Source organism: Pollicipes pollicipes, unplaced genomic scaffold (assembly GCF_011947565.3).
Source record: "Pollicipes pollicipes isolate AB1234 unplaced genomic scaffold, Ppol_2.1 Scaffold_4740;HRSCAF=5597_pilon_pilon_pilon, whole genome shotgun sequence".
Lineage (NCBI taxonomy): Eukaryota > Metazoa > Arthropoda > Thecostraca > Pollicipedomorpha > Pollicipedidae > Pollicipes > Pollicipes pollicipes.
In genome coordinates this window covers 9896666-9918357 of record NW_023596545.1, presented here as the reverse complement: position 1 = coordinate 9918357, position 21692 = coordinate 9896666, and the positions used below count along the sequence as shown (strand labels likewise).

Below are 21692 nucleotides of genomic sequence, written 5' to 3'. Positions count from 1 at the left end.
CCGCCAGGGTGAGAGGCAGGCGACGCCATACAGCATCAGCAGCGGGGCGCGTCGTAAAGCCCCAATGACACACACACACACGCGCGCGCCCTTCTTGCCGTTCATGTGCGCCACGTCCATTCAGGACGTAGGGTAGCGCGCTCAATCTTTCAGTTTATTCACTGGCCTCGTTTCGCGGATGAAAGTGCGTTTATTTTCGTGACATCTTACGGACTTCTCCGTTCCAAGAAAGACCGTACCGCCTTGCCCTGGTAGTAGGATTCGTATGGGCCACATCTGCAACCCTCTATAGCACAGGCTTTGTGTACAACAGCGTCATAGACCAGCTGCACTCCCTCCGAGCTGAGTGATGTTTCAGGCACGCGGTCATCTGTAGCGTCGCGTGCGTGTCACAGTTCGGTTCAAAACCCGGGCACTGCGACCTAGCGGGCAGTACTCGGGTCCGGAGTGGAGCGAGGCGGCCGGTCAGTGGGTGGTATCGCCTGCGTGCCTCGAGTCGTCTGCAGCCCCTCGGGCCCCGCTCGTGCCCGGACCGGTGCTGCTCGCCGCCCCGACCGAGCCGCCCGCCACCGGCTCCCGTTGACCACCGTGTATTCGTGTAAAACGAAACAGACTGACTGGCCTGAACCCGACGCCAGCTTTGGCTCTCGCTCTGGCTCGCGCCGGCGCGCGCCCAGGCACGGCGCGTTGCCTCTGCAACCGCTTAAAAGCACATGACAAGAACCGTGACGATATACATGGCACGCCCTCTCGCGCGCGCCGCACAACACCAGCAGCCGGACTGTAGCACAGAAGTCGGGCGGCCGGCCGCACGTCCGAGAATGGGGCCGCCGCCTGAGCGCGGCGGCGACGGACAGCCTCCGACCATGCCTTCCAGCCTAATGCAGCGGTGACGACTAGAGCTGGCATCACAAGCGACAACGCGTGGTTGCTGCCAGGTGGGACGCGGCTCTAACATCGGCAATGCGCTACGGTTCCTACGCGGACATAACTTCGACATACATTATCTTCTGGCCCTTCGCGACTGTTCATCACTGAGTGCACATCACATGCTTATACATGACGATCAGCGCACAGAAAACATACTGAAACACCATGAACGTACCATATAAAACGGCGACACGAAGCGCGTCGCAGTTGCCGGCATTTGCCGCGAATGCGAAAGTCTTCAGAGTGCGGTAGTCTTTATGCGGATGCTTAACATCATACACTGCGTGAGGATATTACAAGAAATATTTAGAATCATTTCATCAATCGAATCTTCCCAGGAATTTTGACCCGCTCAACCCGCCGTGTCTCTCAGCTACAGGCATAAGGTGGATTATCGTACAAGTAGAGTGAAGAACGACAACCTTATGCAAAACGATATGATGCCTTCGCAAAGCTCATGTTAACTGAGAGCGGTTTGAGACTACTCGGCAGTTCGAAACGGTCGACAATGCCCTGCACGAAGCCATGGACTGAGTGCTGGGAATTGTTTCCCGTCGAAGCCTGGCAAGCAATCTTTCGAACATGGTTAAGATCCGAAAGCTGTCGACTCACGACAGCATTCAGCGAAAATCGCAAGCGCTTCAGTTTGACTGTGAGATGTCATATATGCGCGAACATTAAAACGCTCGACGTTCACTGCGAGTCGAGGCGCCGTATTTGTGTCTGCCTCCGCTCATGCGCGGTCGTCTGACTCCGAATCACACCGCTTGGGTTCGTTCGACACCTGCTTCGAGCCGCGCAGGACGATTTTGAGCCGGCGCTTCTGTCGGCTGGGCGTTAGTGGACAACACTGGGGAAAATGGTGCGGCAGCGCGACCGAAGACAGCAAACGTGTGGTAAATGTTAAAAGTACGGCAATATCAACGAATGTCGGTGTGGCCACTGGCAGGCCGCCCATATGCTGTTGTCCACTCATGGGTCTGGGTTAAAGCAAGACGCCGAGCTGTTCTTACACAAACACCGCACTAAGCACGTGGATGTGATGGCTGGCCATTACTGACGAAATATTCAGAATGTATGAATGTCGAATCACAAAAATATACATATATCAATGCTCACGAGTAATGTGTTGCATTCGTTACCAATACCAGCCGGCACGACAAAACAGAGACTACATCATTCTCTAGGGTATGCATACAGCTGCATGGTCGTCCTGCAGACAGCCATGAAAACATAATCAAGCCTCGGTGTCATGCACTCAGCTCACGCAGTGTCTTGTTGTCAATGATGCTATGGTAATTAATTAGCGTTGTAGTATTCCCTAGCTATTTACGCCAAGTCTCACTGCCTCATTTAACTTCACATGATTTGACAACGGAAGGGCGCTTAACAGGGGTTGAACATTACTGTATTTTCAAAAACGGACCTACACACAGCGAGGCGAGGCATCGATGTTAAGGTACCGATGGTCGGCACGAGATCAATACGGGCGGCGCTGGGACGTTGCCGTGCGACACTGTTGCGGCATTGTCGATACCAGGAAACGTTGTCCAGTGTTGAGTACCTTGAACGCTGGTTCGAATGTCAGCACCAGTTGAGGGTCTCGCTTTATACCGGTGCCCGTGCGTCTCGGTCTCGGCTATTGCTGCAGCCAACGGTTCAGAAAGCCGAGCACCTTTTGTCTCGTCAAAGTGCGCGATGAAATCGGGCGTTTGCTCATGTAACGTGCGTGTTTATCACATCGAACGTGTTTAAACAAACGTCGAACACCATGAGGAAAAAAGCTTTGGATGTTCGTGTAACAAAATCACCTAGTTGCACATGCACGTTTTAAAGGCTGTTAGTTAAGTTATGGTGCTTGCTATTGGTGCTGCTGACCTCGAAACTAAACACTAACGTGAAGCTCCTGCAAACATAGTGTTAAAGTGAACTTGAGTACAAGCTTTCTTCAAGATAAAGTATTGGTCGGCACTGCTTACATCATGAACCGACGCCCTGAAGTGACAATTTGCTACTACTTCCCTGGCATTCAGCATGATGAAACTCCTGTCATGGCGCGAGTCCTTAGCAACTCGCAGGTGCAAAAGAAATCGACCGCTTCTTAAGATAAGACCTGAGGAACAAGTCAAAATGTCATCGAATTTAGTACTAGGGGACTTCCAACGCCATTTGATCTGGTCCCACTCTCACGGATATCTACACATACAGCGGATCCCCGCGTCCAGGAGAGCTTACACGTATAATGTGACACACGATAGAACCACTGGTCGTTTTCCCGTGACGTAGTTGGTTAAAGGCCACCTCCAGCAACATTGGCTTTGATACGTCCAGCCATCAAGAAGCCTGTGTTCGTTTAACGCTGGTCCAAACCTGTACAGCCTCCGAAATTGTGGCTGAATCTGTCTTTGGCATCTGCTGTACTCACGCTGTGCCGCAGTGTATAACACACAGCCCTCACATATCAAATAAGTAATCCGAGGAACACCGCCAGCCAGGATCTGCTGTGCTGCGCGGGATATGGACATCGCGGATAGCGCGAAATTCGAGCAAGGCGCTTGGAAAGGTGCTATCTGGTGCCCTCTCCCAAAGCGCATGCGATGGCGCAGTTCGCAGCCGGTCGAGCTGGCGGGCTGCACGGCGAAAGCCTGGCCGCCGACCGCTGGCGTCGAGCGGTGAGCCCGCCGGCGTCGACGCCGACAGACAGCAGGCGCGCGCGGCTCCTGCAGCGTCGGCGCCGACAGACAGCAGGCGCGCGCGGCTCCTGCAGCGGCGGCGCCGACAGACAGCAGGCGCGCGCGGCTCCTGCAGCGGCGGCGCCCCGCCTTCGCCGTCGCCGCGCCGGGTGACGCCGCTCACCACACCTCGCACTTGTGCACGGGGTTCATGGCGGAGCCGGCCGCACACCGGTACTCGCGCGCAAAGTCCGGCGAGTTGGAGAGCGGCCCGATCACCCGGTAGCGCGCCGGGGAGTGGTTGTCGTTCAGCGTCGTCATGCGCTGCGCCTCGGGCGTGGCCGACGTACACCACACCTGCGGCAGCGGGTGGCGTCACAAGGGTCAGGGCAGTGGGCGGCGTCACAGAGGATCAGGACAGCGGGCTGCGTCACAGGGGTCAGGGCAGCGGGCGGCGTCACAGAGGGTCGGGACAGCGGGCTGCGTCACAGGGGCCAGGACAGCGGGCAGCGTCACAGGGGGCCAGGACAGCAGGCGGCGGCGCAGGGGGTCAGAACAGCGTGCGGCATCACAGGGGGCCCGGACAGTAGGCGGCGTCACAGGGGGTCAGGACAGCGGGCGGCATCACAGAGTCAGGACAGCGGGCGGCGTCACAGAGAGTCAGGACAGCGGGCAGCGTCACAGGCAGCCAGGGCATCGGGCGGCGTCACAGGGGACCACGGCAGCAGGTGGCGTCAAAGGGGATCAAGACAGCAGGCGGCGTCACAGGTGGCCGGGGCAGCTAGCACCGCGAGATCGTGTGAATCGAAAGCCCGTCTCATGGGTTCTGCTGTACAAACAGCCTCTTTCATTAAAAGAATGGCGCCAGCACGTTTGGTAGACTAAACTTAAGGGGTTCTTCATAGATGGCGTCTCGTGTGGAGGGAAATGGGGAGGGTTTTTGATGGAGCGTAGCCGGAGCATAACAAACGGGAGAGGGTTTTGACAGCGCAAAGTTGCGTTCAGGTGTGGTCGAAAGTCATCCTGAAATATGATTTTTGTTATATTTAAGTAGCATATCCCTGGAAGCGGACTCTCACCCAAGGGGGCAGGGGCGAGCGAAAGTGGCCAAAAACGAGAAACGTGATTTATGGACGAGTCCTTAGTTTGCGCACTTCGAATGCTCCTGGAAGAAGTGATGCAGGCGTCGATCACTATAGTCGACATCGATCATTCATTCGGTTGAGTGGTTGTGCCAAATACGACTTCGTGCGGGCCGTCTGTGCTGCTTTCGGAAGACCGCCAGGAAGGGAGTATGTTAAACGTTTGAGCCCAAGTTGGAATATTAGGGCGTGGGGGAGGGGGGGGGGGGGAGAAATTGCCAATTTGAAAGGTTCATGGCAGTCTAGTATTATCCTGGGCCTTCTCTGCAATGATTTATCATTGGTGGGGACATGTTATTACAAGCTAAAAAAAGTCATTTGAGAAGGGGGCGGCGTGGCCTAGTCAAAGGGACGCAAATCCCCACCCATGAACGTAATCGATCATCACCCTCAAGTACAAGAGCGCCGACCTGTGAGAAGGCGAGGAAGAAGAGCTGCGAGTGGGTGTGGTTGACGCCGGGGAGAGGCAGCTCCTCGCCGTGGTGTTTCCTGTACAGCCGGTACGCGTCAAACGAGGCCTTAAGGCCGCCGTTGTCGGCGATGTTCTCACCTGCCGGAGGCGTCGGCGTGAGCACGTGACTATCACAGGCTCACTGCTAGGATGGCTGAGATAGGGAATTTGCCAAACGGGATGACGGGAATTTGCCAAACGTGTCGAACCCTTTGAGTAAGCGAGAAAATGATTTAGTGTTTGCAAGCATAGCCTACACGCAACGGTGCCTATATCGCTATCACTCTTTAGAAAGCGCGACGTTGTTTATGGCAACCTATGGGCTCACCCATACAACCAACGAAAATCGGCGTCACCGGAACATTCCAAAAAAGATATTCCTCCATTAACCTCTACGTTATCTTGCATCGAGAAAAATGCATTGCACGCATTTGGACAGGGCATCGACTTCTGCCGTCAGTCCATCTTACCCAGGGTCTGCCGGCCGTTGACCGTCAGATTGCCGACTTTGAACTTGGAATACTGATCCACCATACACTGGGTACGGTCCTTGAAGCGCTGGATGGTGGCGTTTTTCCACCACTGGTTCATGTTGCCGTTCTTATCGTACTCGCGGCCTGCAGTCACAGGGCACGGCAACGTGCGGCGTCGTTGTCGTTGCGTGGCAGACAACGATTAGGTGCTGCGATATTGTATGAACCGACAGGGAATGCCCCAGATCGCCAACAGAGACATCCATACGTACGCATCCACACGCGCCTGGCCTGGGGTAGGCCGTGACCAGGGATCAGGCAGCCCCTAAAACTATGTATATATATATATATATATATATATATATATATATATAAAGTTACAGAAAGCTGGGTCATGGCTAAAGCAGTCATACGTTGACGCTAGTCTGGGAATTCCGGGATGCGGGATTCAAAATAAACACGCGTGCGTCACAGCCGAGTGTATACCTGATGTCAAGGCCGTGTCGACCGGAGGGTGTGCACCTGACGTTAAGACCATACCGGCATCAAAAACGATGAAACAAGCTCATTATAATTATTAGTATACTTATGAGTGGAAAAGACTGAAAAATGGCGCACACAAACGCCAGCTACGAACGGCTCGACAGTTGTGTTTTTTCGCCTTGATCGCCGAAAGGCCATTGAAATGGAAAAAAATTGAATGGCATTGTTACCGCATCATGGATGCCTGAGTGCCGTTGAACTAGTTTGCAACAAATAGTTTACACATCTCCGCGGACGTTTTGCTCAGAAACTAGAGTGGCTTAGGTCTTAAGAAGGCGGAGCGTTGAACTGCACCGAATGATCTTCAAGATGGCTATTTCAGCTAAAAAAGCATACGAATGTGAAACACGCCCTTTAAGACCATGCCCCTTCATTTTGTTGTGGTTACTTTGCAATGCCGGTTGAGAATAAAGTCAACATCGGCGCGTATCCCCGCCATGTGAAACGAAATCGCCAAATCTGCCATCGGTGAGTTCCGAACCCGCGAGCTTACGGCCGCGACACAAACGCCTCACCGCCACGGGGGAAGCATAGACGCTCGCCGCTCACCCTGGTCGTCGAAAGCGTGGGTCAACTCGTGGCCCATGACCACGCCCATGGCGCCGAAGTTGAGAGAGCGTGGGTACTGTGGGTCGTAGAAGGGCGCCTGCAGAATGCCGGCCGGAAATACGATCATGTTGTGTGATGCTGAGTAGTAAGCGTTGACCGACGGCGGGGTCATGTCCCACCTGGCGAACAGGTCAGGTCAGGCCACACGATCGCCGGTTTTAGGGGGAGCAGCAGGGGTGTGCTAGTTCGGGTGTGCATATTCTAGATGCTTAGTTATGTTGCGCGCTCCAGGTACGATTATGATATGCGTGGGAACGACAATAGCAATAGCAGGTAATGGACGACGTTAACGGAGTAGTTCGATGCTATTTTTCCAAGTTTCATATATTAATAGGCTGAAAAGATTAAAAATAACACGTTTGTGATTGTTCTGTGATTCATTTTTCGTTCAATACTATATGGGATGGTAACTTTCTAGTGTTTACATTAAAAACATGTAAAATCGAGACAAATCAATAAAGTGGCAAAGTAGAGATGCCCCTATGTTCTGCCACATTTGCACATCATTACGAAATATACTCTTTCTTGTTTCACTAATTTGACCCTTTTCAGCATTTGCAAAAGTTCTGAACGCACAGCACGTTATTTATCGTAGTCTAAATGTTGAGAATGAGCGTAAATTCTGATCACGTCCATGTAAAGTTACATCCATGTAAATTCTGATTACATCCACGTACGTCCATAAAAAGGCAGTGATCAAACTTTAATCGACCGGAAGTAATTTTCACACGTGAACACAATCCAGTCGAGCCAATAATCTTCATTTGAATCTTACTTACCTCGTTTTATTCACAGCTTTTCCGTACTTCTCGAGATTCTTGATCAGAGAATGTTTGGCGTGGCGTAAATTGTTTTCAAAGTACTCATTCTCTTTAATTTCAAGGCCTCCATACTTTTCATCAAGGTATTCTGCATCCAATATGTTGGGAGGGAACCCTGTAAATACGTGTTTCCCCATCAGCCCTGCTGCGCTCCAGAACGCTGGAAAATGACCCCTGGTATTACAAGCACAAGCACACATCACAGGCCAGAATTTCGTTAGAAGAGGCTTTACAACAACAGCCTTCGAGGTACTTGGACAAAGCTACGCTCGGATCTAAAGGGCTGTTTGCACACGAGATGTATTTGTGTGGCTGCAAAAACGCCTCTGGTCGGTCTGACGCGCGTCCGTCTACAGCTTGGAGTGGCCTCACCGATCATTCTGGTGATGGCCTCGGCCTTCTCTTCCGCCAGCTTTCGCGTTTCGTCGTCCATCCAAGAGAGCTGTGCCGTGTTGGAGATGAACGACTTGCGTATGTCGGCTACCATCTCCTCGGCCTGTCAGTCAGGGAGCCCACGCCGTCAGATCGGACGGCATACTTTCCCTGTTTCGGTCATTTCCATGCGCTTGCATATCGGCTATGTCGTATTACCAACAACTACAGTCCATAAAATGGAAATTGTGGGCGATAGGCTCATGTGCACCGCTATCGGCAGCAACATCTCTTCTTGATTCATTATATATGTTGATGCTGTCAGTGTATTTTACAACCCATCCAGGGCCTAAGACTTCATGGCATTGCCTGTCTCTCACACTGGCAGGAAGGGCGGATACCATGAGAAATCGAACAAAACGCCTCCGGGTCCACAAACGCAAACTTAACCACTGCGCTGCTAACGCCCCAATCCACTTTCAATAACACAACTCAGTTTCGAGGATTGGCCTCTAATATTTAAAGCTTTGTCACATTTCAGTGCTTGTTTTGTCCGTGTCTTACTTACCAGTTCTTTCGAGGCTGTCTTAAAGTTTTTTCGCACGAACATTGCGCCGAGTGCGAAGCCGAGAGCACCATTTGTGTCGTCCACGCAGTAATGCCACGTCTCCTCGTCCTCGTCTGTGCCCACCAACGCCTTCTTCAGCATCTTGTAGGCGTCACGGAAGTCCTTGCTCAAGCAGCGAACCAGGCCTCCGCCAAGTTTCGTCATCATAAAGTTGTTCAAAATTCTGGTCGAAAGTGAGCGGATGCGTATGGTAAATCAAATGCAAGCGGTATCGGCTGTATACGCGCGAGGGCTATTTCAAGTAAACATTAATGTGGCCTCGTGTACCTCCATGTAAGCTGGGGAGGAATTAAATGCGCATACAATCAAGAAAAAAGCCGACGCGCTAAAAAACACATTTACCCGTGCCACAACCACCCAAAACTCCTTTAGACGTGTAACAATCAATGTGCTGGGAACAAAAGTATAAAATTTGGGCCATAAACATCGTGATCTACGGAAGAACAAGTTCAAAATTTACAAGGTTCAAAGTTAAAAATGTTATTCAGCAGTTGACGTAAAGAGGACAATCTATTCACAGCGAAACGCGCACCTATCGACGCGCTGTAGTCATGTTATAACAGAAGAACCAGTAAACCAGGCAAGAAAGAGTGGAGGTTATATTTCGCGGCCCGTTGATCCCGGGGAAGGCCAAATGTATCAGTTTGAGCAGATTACACATAAAAACGAGGTTATCTAGTCAGGCTGCAACACTGAGCTAATCATTCTGCGCAGCACAACCAATTTACTGGAGGCAGACCAGCGTGGAACATTTGGGGCGTGAGCGTCGTGTCCCACGGGTGCACACATTTTTGTTTTATGACATCGTATATGTATCGCTGGCGTTGCGTCCCATTTGCATGTGTTGCGTGTTCCGTGTTTATCTATGTGACATGTACTAACGCGGCGTGAGAACAGCCACTCGCTGGATTTCGCCAAGGTCCGCAGTAATAATAATAACAAATTGTAAAGCGGTCCGGTTTTGGCTACTGACACGAAACACATCTCTACTTCCGTGGAAGAAATTGGATCACAACGAAAAGCACACCAACCGATGCGCTGAACTTGATTTGCCTGAGGCACTCGAGCATGGAACGTGTGGAGCTTATATTTCGTGACCAGGGGAACAAGGACCAGGGTTAAGTTCAAAGTGCTCCCTTTTTGGCTGCTAAGACATGGCTAATACGATCAAACCACCTTGTAAGAGGCTTATTACAATGCTAAGGCACGCTGTTCGACTTAGCGTAGTCTATTTACTAAAGGTAACGGGCGTGGAGCATGTCAGTTTTGAACCCCATGACCCGCGGGCGAACAACGTTTCAAGTTGTCCATTGTTTGCTGTTGATACACAGAAAAAAATCGCTAACCCGAATTGCAATAAAGATTCCACCAAAACACGCGCCGTAGCCGATATACCGGCGGCAAACACGCTTGGGATGCGTGGGCCATGAACAGCGTGACCCAAGGGTCGACAAAATTTGAAGCGTTCCAAAAGATGGTCAAAGTGATTTTCAAGCCCGTCAGCTGCCAAAGTGGACAATTTTTATATCGTTGATGCGTCTGTGGCGATGTTCGTAGCTCACACGTCCCATGCTTTCTTGCTTCGAGAAAATCGACTACACCAAATCCATAACGGTGATTACTTTGCAATCATGGTAAGGAAAGACGGCATTTCATCGCGTTGTCATTTTGTCATGGCCCTGCAATAATTTTAATCCTTCACTTTTACGTGGGTTCACCAGGCGTATTCGCCGCATTTTGTGCGATCTGTGTTGTTTCGCTTCCGACGATTTGTTCCGACTTCCGACGATCAAACTTCCCATTTCACTGAAAGGAACCAATCAGAATGGAATCCAGCCAAATCGCCACAAACATTGAGGGCATTGCTATGAATTTTCCTCCTCCCCATTGGACATCTTAGAATAATGTTTCTTTGTACGTACCAAGCTTGATACAAGTGCGACAAATACCGACAAGTGATTTGAGAGTTAAAGCCAAGTTTGCATTTGGCCCTTCATGGCGCAAATGCAAGACTGTCTCGTATCGCTCACCAAAGCACGCGTCAAGTATAGGAATCTGGAATAAATACGGCATATCAGGTCTAAGTTGGTGTAGTATCAGTGCAATACTCACACTTTTCCCCGAAGGGTGGCCAGATATTCGTTGAGTGTTTTGGACAGCCTTGAAAGATACTCTGGTGCGTAGACAACCACAGTTAGATCCGCCGGGAGGGTTATGTTCACCTTATCGAAGGCGTCTTGGAAAAACGCTCTCCAGTCCAACTGAAAAGTAAAAGAACTCGCTCAGAACCGGTCCAAGCCGACGTGCCCTTGCAAATAAAGCTCATGAAAACTTTAGAAACACCTACGAGCGCAAAACTGCTGTGAGCTTCTGGTAGTAATCTTGGCTAACCTGCAGAACCGCAGTTTTCCCACATCATATCTAAACGCGTATCCTTCTAGTTGCTTGATCCTGGATACCAAACTTGTGACTGGGTCTTACGCACTTCTCAAACCGGGATGTAGAACACACAGGTTTGCGAGGAAAATCAAAAGCAATTGCGAGACCAATATCAAGTTACATCGGCACTACACGTGAAGGGGAGCCTGCTGGCGCCTGGCGCTCTGTCACTCCCCCCCTCCCGAACCGCGTACAAACGGCGCGGTCTCCTGCAAGTCGGTGACTCCCATCCTGTGGTAGATGGCCTCTTCGTCCCGGCGCTCGTCCGACGGCGTCGAGATGTTGGCCAGCTGGATCTCCAGAGAGATGACGTCATTGGCCTGGCGCCGCACGTCCTCCTCCGAGCCGCCCAGGAGGACACCGACCTGAGGGAGAAGGGGGGGGGGGGGGGTCCGCTTGAATATCTTGCATCAGGAGGGGTAACTCTGAGGGAACTCTGCCCGGTTCTCCAGGCAGAGCCGGGTAAGTTGTTGTGCCTGTCCGCCAGCGACCGTGGGTTACCGAACAAGTGAACCCACTCTCCATGGGTCGGGTTATACAAGTCGCTACCGCGAACCCATTTTAACCGAAATAGGCGCGGAGCGTGGTCACGTGGACACGATCAGCCGGATTTTTCACATCAATACCAAACACCTAAATTGAAAACATTGACCCTCAGCTGTAAGTTTCATTGCAACACATTAGGGTCACATACAACAAATCCATGGTGTTTTATTGCGTGCTATTTCAAACACGACAGCACAGGCAGCGGCTGCCGCGGCGGTGCTGCAGCGTGGACTTCCCTTTCCAGCCCCCCCCCCCCCCCCCCCAGAGCGTTACCCGCGTCAGGTATGCGAGATACGCCGCCAGCACGGGATCGTCATCGGTGGTCTTGTTGATGTAGTAGTCCCGGGAGGGCAGCGCCAGCAGACCCTGGTCCACCTGCCGCGCGCCGCTAGTGTCAGCCTTGTGCGCGGTCACCGGCCGGCGTGGCGCGCTGTAATGATGGCGGCGATGCTACGGTCGGGCTCGTTAGCTCACGACCCTGGTCAGATCGGGCCTCCTCGCATTACCTGAGAGGATATCGGTGTTCAAAAGTGATGAACCCGTAGCGGTGGTTTTCAAACAAAAGTCTTGGCAAATGATGACCGACTGGAGGTTTTGTTCGAGCTCCGGTGGCACCAGGAATAGATGGCTTGGAAATCGTACCGGTGTAACGTAAGTTCTGCATTGTTCCTTTCACTGTCCCCTGTGGCTGTCATAGTGTCGGCTGGCAGGCGGATGTAGAAATCACCTTGTCACTGGGCACTATATTGCATATAGAAAGCCTATGGACCGCTTTATCATGACAATATACGAAGCCCTAGGAACATATTGAAATATGTACCATTTCTGTCATTGTCATACGCGGACAATGACAGAAATCACGACCGCCATGAGCAAACTGAGCTTTTCTGCTGCAAACTATCGTTGCTCCGCGTGCAAAGTTACGTGTTTCAAACATCAAATCCATGGAGGTGCAATTTCTACCGCTGTGCCATCAATCCCACACATGATAAATCAATTAGCACCTTGCATGACGCAGACTTCCCAATGTCACGACATGGTCGACCTGCAGTCGTTAATAATAATCTGCAAGACGGATCTCTGTTCTGAGGTCACGCCACCAAGGCTGTCGATTGGTTCGGCACCGCCGTCCGGGCCTGCCGCTACCCTCGCCTGTATGACGTAGCTGGAGGAGTTCTTGTCGTCCTCCACCACGGACCACGTGAAGAGCGGGCCGGCGTTGAACTCGTTGTGCAGCCGCTGCAGCGCGCGCTGGAAGTCCCAGGTGACGGCGCTGAAGTTGGAGTCGGTGATGTTCCAGCCGCCGCTCTGGTGGATCAGCTGCAGCAGGGGTGCGCCGCCGCGCGCCTCGCTCGTGCCGTTGGCGTCCACGCAGGAGAGGTAGTAGCGCTGCGCCTTCCTCTCGGCGTCGTTGGCCAGCCCGGCCGGCGGCGTCTCTGCGGCCGACGCGGGTCAGAGGCGCCTACAGGGAGATTGGATCGAGGGGAGGGGAGCCAGGGGTGTATGTGCGGTGGGGAGCAGCTCAGACGCGTACACCGCACCAGGATGGCCAGTGGGGATGAATTAGAGGTGGGGCGCCGTCAGGGTGCAGCGGGAGAAAACAATGAGGACGATCACAACTGGCACTGACGGTAGCGGGGAAATGGCGTGGCGTTCAGATTGTTTGTTTGGCTATCGCCTATTCACCCGGCGTGACGAACATTTGCATGAGGCGCAGAGCCATCCAGTCTGATTCACCAGCGCCTGGCCTGCATCACTGAGCCAGTGTTTCTGGCGCGCCGGGCAACGTAAACAAACAACACTGTCAAACAATTCGCAGGTTGCAGTAGACACGCTTTGATACGGCGGCGGCTCCGGCTGCTGGTCGCGCCAAGTGCTGTCGAGTAGTCCCTGGGCGAGCGTCCGAACAGCCTGCCATTGGTGCCGGAGCAGCTGGCAGGTTATCGACCGGCTAACCCAGCTCACAGCGGCTGCAACGGCGCCACTCACCGAGCACGTTTTTGATGACGAGCTGGTTTTGCTGCCAGAGCTTGCCGAAGGTGCCCCACATGCTTTGGCCGTGCGGGATCGGGTTGGACTTGACCCAGCCGCCGCAGGCGTACTGGTAGAAGTCCTCGCACGGGTCGGCGGTCAGGTCGAGCCCCTTCAGAATCGAGGCCGCCACGTCCACGCACGCCGGCGACACGCAGAAGTCCTCTGGAAGGCACAGAGTCTTGGTCAGTGCAGAGCATTCGCCCTGCGGCTTGCGATGGCTGGTCAGGCAGGCGCGACTGCAGCCATTACCAGCGGTCAGCCTCGTCTGTCGTCAAAGCCGGATGAATCACGGCTGCTTACGGCTGACAAACTGTCCATGGTTCTTTCACTAGCCGGCTGGTGTTTGACCATCATGAGGAGTTATATCGCGGCCAATTTCATCAAGGCTGATCACAATCACGTCACGTGTCATGCATATGAACGGTCAGACAGTTCGGGGGAAACGGACGGGGAGTTTGGGTACTAAGCTCACCACCTGAGTAGACTAAACAGCTAATTGAAACGATGTAATCTTACTAGTGGAGATCATAGAAAGCTTTCACTGATGGCACGTAAGCAGGAATACACGGTATATGCAAATAGCAGAATTCAAACACAGAGGCGACACCAGGCTAATTGAATGGAAATCCACCACCAGCATTTGTTTCGAAATCAGCTGTTGGGCGATATGATAAGCTGGCATCACTAACGCCACGTAAATTGGCGACGACAATGTACCTTTAAGTGTTTCGAACAAGAACAGCGTCTCACAACATGGATGGGAAGCCCATTTTTCAGGCTGCAGGCGCTTACGTCTCGTCTAGTGTCTAATAGTGTGCTTTATCTATCCTTTTGATGCTATTTTGAACACATCCAACCAAACGTAAGCGGTAGGATAACAATGTAGCATAACGAGAGCGTGTCATGCGTTCCGCTCTGGTAAATCATTCGTGTACACCGACACGAAGCCTTTCTTCAGCATACCTCAAGTAGCATTCAAGTTTGCCCCATTATTTAGGATTCCAACGTCGACCCCTGGCAAAAACTTCTTTGTCATTGCGCTCTCTAAGACGTATAAATCAGAATACCATTCGCTGCATAGCTTGTTAAACATTGCATAATCGGACACGCCAACGGGTGCCTTCATCCCCCATTCTGAGCACACCTGAAGTCGTCACTGTGGATTTAAAGCCCAAGCCCTTCATTTTGGAAACAAAAATGTTTTCTAGCCGCCTCTTGAATGCATAATTGTATCCGGGCAAGAAAAGCAGAGTGGTGTGAGCTTTGAGACGTTGATGATGAAGGCATCAATGAAATATGCCCTGAACTGCAGAGTCCCTCATGTACCACTCACACAAAGATGGCTTGGGCAATACGCATCGTATGAAACTCAATGCGGGTGCCAGAGTGGGTGCGGTCGCTCACGCCAGCGCTCAAGTGCCTGCCGCATAAGACATCGCGACTTACTAGCAATCCTGTTTTCCCTGCTAGTTGCTACTTTTTGTTTATCGCTCAGTAGCCTATGTACACTCTCGGCGCAAGGGAGTCATGACTGAATCCATTCAACCACAGCTTACGTCAGCGCTGCTGCATGGAATCGGCCACCGGAACCGGTTGCTCGCTCGACAGGTGCCGTGTCAGGTTCAGCCGTGTTTCGCTGCATCTAAAGTGGGTAGACTGTTCCGGAATGCATGCGTGTCAAACGGTACGCGGGCAAGTCACCGCGGCCGGCGCGAAACACGCGGCCACAGAAACACTTGGCGTTTGCAAGACTAAGTGCATCGTAACACAGTCCTTGTTCGGTGCGCGCGGTTGCATGGCCCCGTCGGGGATCGGGCAGCGCACTCGTCAAGTCGTAACGAGAGGGCCGAGTTCGGGTTTCACGCATTCCGCCTGTGTTTCGCTGGTCCATCGAGACGATCGTTGTCGACGAGTTTACAACAGTGCAATATTTCGGCCCGTGATCGTGGACACATACAGCATGATAACTCCAGAAAACACGTTTAAATAAGCAACAAACTAAGTTAGCTACTTTTATCTGACGTACAAAGAACGCTATGCCAAGAAAGACCAATGCATAATCCTTTACTTTAGTTCACAAACAAGCCCCTCCACTAATGTATCTGTTCATATGCCGCAGCCAACATGCTCGTGATAAATTCTCGCCAATATGAAATGGTTGATACAACAAAGCATGTTCATTTGTAGCCTTCCGAAGTTGACGTTTAAAAATGGCTTACAGCCAAGAAAAAGACTACTAAGTTGAGGCCGGACGTTCGTGGAGCAGTGGGGACACGACATGATTGGACGGCTTGGCCTGGCGGACGGGCGCTCTGCTCTCTGATGTTCTTGGGCTTCTTTTGTCGAAAGCTAATCAGAGACATGTTTCCTAATGTTTTACTGCCATACCAAATATAAATGTGTGCCAATGGATCGATATTTTTACCGACTTAAAATAGGGCTTGTTATGACCATACGTTTCCAGTGCAAACTGCGTTTCGCGGCACAAAAGCCACAAATCACAATCTAAAGGCAATAACGAGAACTGTACGACCATTTTGAGTTTGCATTTCACTATTGCGGACAACGAAATTTGGTGGACCAGACGCGGCCTGGGAGCCCACGATCACCGCCGCGTAACACATCCTGCTGTCATGATGGCCTCCTACAAAAAGGCAGGGGGCAGATACTGGGCCGATGACACACGTTTCAAACAAAGTGCGTAGTTTACCGCCCAGGAAAACTCTTAATGCACCCACTTCCGCAGCTTCAGCATCCAACACGTCCCAGCCCTGCGCCACTGTTTCTGGCCTTGAACGGCGTTGATACCGCGAGAAGAAACGTCCTAACAAAACGGGATGACTCGCCACGCCATCTGCCGTTCATGCTACGGGTTGAAGCAATCCCTCAGAGTGGTCAGTTTGCAACGAGCTCACACTCCCGTCCGTCCGCCTGTCCGTCGAAAATGCAGTTAGTCTGTGACCACGAAGGCGAGCGGCCGTCGACCAGGACCCAGCGTTCGATAATTCGCCAAATCCGATTGCTCCCTGCGGTCGGCCATTCGGACGTTCCGGAACCAAAAACCAGCTCTCATCTAATCTCATTAAGACGGCCTAGCTGTTTCACTGGGCGCATTGTGGCGCCAGCCGCAGCCCGCAGATGAACAGATGAACCCAGCGCCTGGGGTCTGCTGCTGGCCCAACGCTCGCCTGCCCCTGGTAGGTGGCGAGCCCCGTCAGTGGAGTATCACTGGCGAGACAGCAACAATAGGAGGGGTGGTCTCGGACACACGCTGCCACGTCGACAGACATCGTACCCGACAATCGCATCTCTATTTGTGACTTGTTACGTGCATGGTCAGTTGACGGCAGCGGTCTGAGGCCTAGAGACCTTTTCAGTCCTCGTTTGATCCAAGCCAGTTGCCCTGTACGATTTCGTGTGACTGTCCTCATGAATGACCTGTAAGCTGAATGCCTGAACCTGAGCCCATTACCGCAACGTCTACGAGGAGTCCGCCAACGCAAGGCTTCGGAGACAGCCCGGTTTTATCCTATCTGCCGGTTGTCGAGGCTGTGAGCAATAATGCACTCACACTGTTAATTTCGCGGCGCCTGCCGTTGCCTCGGAGCCCGCTCGGCGACAGCCTTCAGCGCCGTTGGCAGCTCGCTGCAGCCGGCCGCGCTGGCGCCCGCGCCGGTAATGTGTCCCATCCCGGCCGACATGGCGCGGCCGTGACCGGGCGTGACGTCACACCCCGCTGGCGTCCGGTCTGGTAATGCGACCGCCGCGCGCCGGGTGCCGGGAGCGTGTCCTCGTTATGCCGGCGCGCGGCTGCGGAGCCTCCACAGCCCAGTCTGCTGGCGGCGTTCGTCTGGGTCAGCGCCCGTCCCAGCGGGGACGTCAGCGGGACACGCGGTGGTGACGTCCCAGTGACTTCATGCGGCGTGGCCGCTGCATAGCGTCCCAATGACGTCATGTGGCATGGCCGCTGCATAGCGCCCCACTGACGTCATGCGGCGTAGCCGCTGCACAGCGCCCCACTGACATCATGCGGCGTGGCTGCTGTACAGCGGTCCACTGACGTCATGCGGCGTGGCCGCTGCATAGGATCCCACTGACGTCATGCGGCGTGACTGCTGCACAGCGCCCCACTGGCGTCATGCAGCGCGGCTGCTGTACAGCGTCCCACTGACGTCATGCGGCGTGGCCGCTGCGCAGCGTCCCACTGACGTCATGCGGCGTGGCTACTGTACAGCGTCCCACTGACGTCATGCGGCGTGGCTGCTGTACAGCGTCCCACTGACGTCGTGCGGCGTGGCTGCTGTACAGCGTCCCACTGACGTCGTGCGGTGTGGCCGCTGCGCAGCGGGCTCGGAGTCGATTGGCTCCCGGAGCCTCCTCAGAGGACAGCTCACTGGTGGCCCTCGTGAGTAAATCCAGGAAGAGGAAGTCATACTGACTCACCTACGTGCCAGCCATCGTCCAGCACATCTCCTTTCGACTGAACAGCACAGAAGACGCCCCCACTCGTGAGGTGTGGCGAGATGCTCACTGTCAGGCACGCACTAGTTGACGGTGTTCTTCTCGGTACCGAGAGGCAGTAGGACTCTCATTGGTCCGTATGCTCAATTCAATAACACCATGAAGTCACCGGTATGATGAGGTATGATAAGAGTACAGAATGGGCCCAGCGGCCGAAGCATTCTGCTGTATAACAGGTGATTGATCTGTTATATAACAGATGGTGATTAATCTTCCTCACCATAGGTCACAGGGCACGGCGGCTTCATAACAAAACACGGCACTCCGATGGCTAGCCCACAGTGGCTCCTGTCTAGATGTGACTCCTCGAAACATTTCCGAAACAATCTCCCGCATGCATGGCACCAAAAAAAGAACCTGGTCTAGATTTCGATTATAGATCAATGTGATGTAATGTGGTGCGAAGAACTGATGTTTCGACTGTCTTATTTCCCATCCATCGTCCTTGAACTTGTGCGATGTGGAAATAATGACCTTGGTCTCTTCCAGGCCACAGGAACAACAGCCGTATGGCCAAGGCGCACGCAAGAAGCGTATTTATGCGTCTAGCCACGGCCACGGATGGGCCATTTGGCGGTTGGATTAATAAGTGACAGTAATTCATTTTGTGGAGTGATGGTAGATGGAACGGATTTGCGGCCAACATCATCACATTGTGCACCAATGGGCCAAGCTGAAATATTACCAACAGCTGAATGTCAGACGAATGGAGAATGAGCGTCGCAACAAATGAGGACAAATGATGGAGACGATGAAGCCTGTCACACAAGGTTAAGCTAGATAAAGTATCTGCATTAATATCATGACTCAAACACTCCCTGTCTCAGTATTCTGTCCAAGAAATGACCTCGTTCGTGTTCTCCAGGAATCGAAAACGTGTGGATTGTCTCTAAGAACAGAGACGAGACTCATACCCGTGCTCATAACTCATACTCATGCTCATAACTCATACTCATACTGCACTCATAACAGCAATGTCTGGCGACCTATCGGGAAACGTTGATCCCAGTATAGACCTGGCATTCACCAGAACACGCTGACCTTACATTGGCTTGGTCTCCACCGCCCACTGACCGGTGGAGACTAACGACGTGTGTGCGCCTCAAGTGTACCATCAAGAGTACACTTGAGTCTGTCGTGGCCCCCCATTATGCCGAGTGAGTTTGTTTAAGGTGGAGGTAAGGCTATTTGGACCTGTTTCCTCACTGCACAGTTATATACTTAACGTGGAATGGTCCTAAATGTTCGGGGTGCAATTTTTCGATTTCCTTGCACGTTGCCGCTACGCCCGCGGTCGGGCTAGACAATAGTAGAGGCGGCCGTATACTCACTGTGATGGTGGCCGATCCCATGGCCCAGGTGAAGATACATGATGTTCTCATCCTGCTTGGCCATCAGCACCACCAGCAGCACGGCGATGGCAAGCAGCACCAGGCAGAGGACGACCAGCACCTTCTCCAGCGTGCTCCGGCTGGCCCAGATGGACCGGCCCTGCCGCAAGCGCCCCGGTCAGGCAGGCCAGGCATTGGCACGGCATGCCCGCGCACGAGGCTCGGCGGCCGCCCAAACAGGGCCTGAGTTAAGCCGCGGAGACATACACGTCTGGAGTGCCCTCGCGAACGGCAGTGGACCACACATCATTCCGTTGGTAGTAACTCGTTGCGAGTGGTTCCGAAAGAGGTGGTGCTGTGCAGCTGATTCGGAAGGTCAGCTTTGCTCAAAGTTATGTCGGATGGAGGGGCGCAATCATATACTAGCCACTGCGTAGCAGGAGCATGTGGATGTCACTGACAACGTAGCCGCCGGCTTTGCGCTCTGCCACATGCGGTTTTGAGTGTCCCGGTCTGCTGGGCGCGCGCCATCTTTGATATCGGCATCTATCGGTGCCGGCCGCTTTTGCAATGTTTTTGTGATAACGCTGGCTACCGCTGAACGTGAAGGGAGACATCACGTAGTCTTAGTCACATATTTGGCAACTATCACAGGATAAGCATGACAAATTTATTCGACATGCGCCGTGTACTGCAGCATGAGCACAACCACATGAACACAAAGAACCTAAACACAGCCGAGCAGTGAACTATGGTTTTGATTTCTCATCTACGGCGCTTACCATGTTTTAGCGGCTCTTTTCCGAGTGCACTTTGACTTTTGAAAGCGGACGCATGGTACGGTCTATAAGATGACGCACCGATTTTCAACAAATGCGCTTTTTCGATGTTTTGTGGGTCTTTGCCGCTCGCTGCGCCAATCAAAAACGCCAATCTGAACTGACATCATTCCTACCAGTAGAGGTGCCACTGTTAAAGCTTGCAGACCCGCAAAGCGCGGGTTAAAAATGTTCAAAAGAGGTACCTCTAGTTCGTCACAGCTGACGACGGCCTGCTGCAGGTTCTACCATCGTCAGCTGTCATGGACTGGGGCTACATTCTAGTTCTACCAAGAATAAAATAATGGCAGTGCTGTGACAGACATTGACAGCGCCACTTAAACTCGAAAGTGGATAAAATCAATTTCATCACTAAATGATGATGGTATTGCGGTGGCACTGAAAAATGTTCTTATTAGATATAACTGAACCTGAGATTTCAGACGTGTATTTTTCCAAACAAATATGCCACAAAGGTGGAACACTCTCTCTAAGTTAGCTACGTATTCGTATTCTCATTCAGCGTCGAGCTCTGATTCCACTTAGAATGGGTTTTTAAGATACACACAACCAGCTGGCCATGACAATGTGGTTCGTGTTGCTATATTCAAAACAGTTTGACTTCCAGAGGTCAGAGAACTAAGGCAACAGTAATAATGACACATAAAGCCGTTGGCGAAAGAAAGTTCCGTACGAAAGTCACACACACATTGTAGCCTAGGACGGAGACAAAAAACTTCCAATGTCAGTTTTCAGGGTCATGTTCGGGGCCAAATAATTGAGTAGCGCCCCAATGCCGTTGGATAGGAGTTAGGTGCATAAACAGGGCGTTATCGGCGGACCAGGCATGCACGCCAGCTTTAACGATACAAAACACGTAAATCAACGCCAACTTTTAAGGTACTTTTCAGGGTCAAAAGACGGGGTAGCGCCTGGCTGCCGCCGCATGGCACCGATCATCTTAAATAGGGTGTGATATGAAAGCCATTTATCAGTTTCAGCCCGGGCTCCCCAAAACCCACGAGTGGAAGCCGACCTTCGAGGTCAAATTCAAGGTCGACCAAGACACACGAGTGGAAGCCGACCTTCGAGGTCAAATTTAAGTTCAGGGGGCGGGAAGCACCGCACTGGCGCTGTATGGGACTGATGATGATGAATGGGCGATAATCTGAGAGGCAAGTGTTCATTTCAGCCAGGGCTAGCAAAACACGCCCATTCAAGCTCAATCGTTTCAGTCAGAACGCCCCAAACGCAAAATTTCAAGGCCAAAAAACGGGGTAGAGCCGTGCAGTCTCTTATTGGACTGCTGTTTATAAAAAGGGCGTCATCTGAGAGTTTGGTATCCTTTTCAACCCGGTCTCG

At 52.4% G+C, this 21692-nt stretch overlaps 1 protein-coding gene across 1 annotated transcript in view; it reads right to left on the bottom strand.

Moving 5' to 3' along the window:
* Window positions 1-3753: 3753 nt before the first annotated feature.
* Nep3 (M13 family metallopeptidase neprilysin 3) overlaps window positions 3754-21692 on the bottom strand; it is a 30386-nt gene continuing 12447 nt past the window's right edge. Inside the window, exons 3-15 of the mRNA XM_037222360.1 lie at window positions 19513-19672; window positions 13616-13822; window positions 12779-13062; window positions 11900-12001; window positions 11275-11445; window positions 10754-10902; window positions 8582-8804; window positions 8014-8137; window positions 7600-7756; window positions 6761-6939; window positions 5666-5812; window positions 5155-5294; window positions 3754-3959 (exon numbers count right to left, since the gene is read on the bottom strand). Of these exons, the coding sequence (XP_037078255.1) occupies window positions 3783-3959; window positions 5155-5294; window positions 5666-5812; window positions 6761-6939; window positions 7600-7756; window positions 8014-8137; window positions 8582-8804; window positions 10754-10902; window positions 11275-11445; window positions 11900-12001; window positions 12779-13062; window positions 13616-13822; window positions 19513-19672 (2220 nt within the window). The 3' untranslated portion in view covers window positions 3754-3782. The remainder of the gene's footprint in view (window positions 3960-5154; window positions 5295-5665; window positions 5813-6760; window positions 6940-7599; window positions 7757-8013; window positions 8138-8581; window positions 8805-10753; window positions 10903-11274; window positions 11446-11899; window positions 12002-12778; window positions 13063-13615; window positions 13823-19512; window positions 19673-21692) is intronic.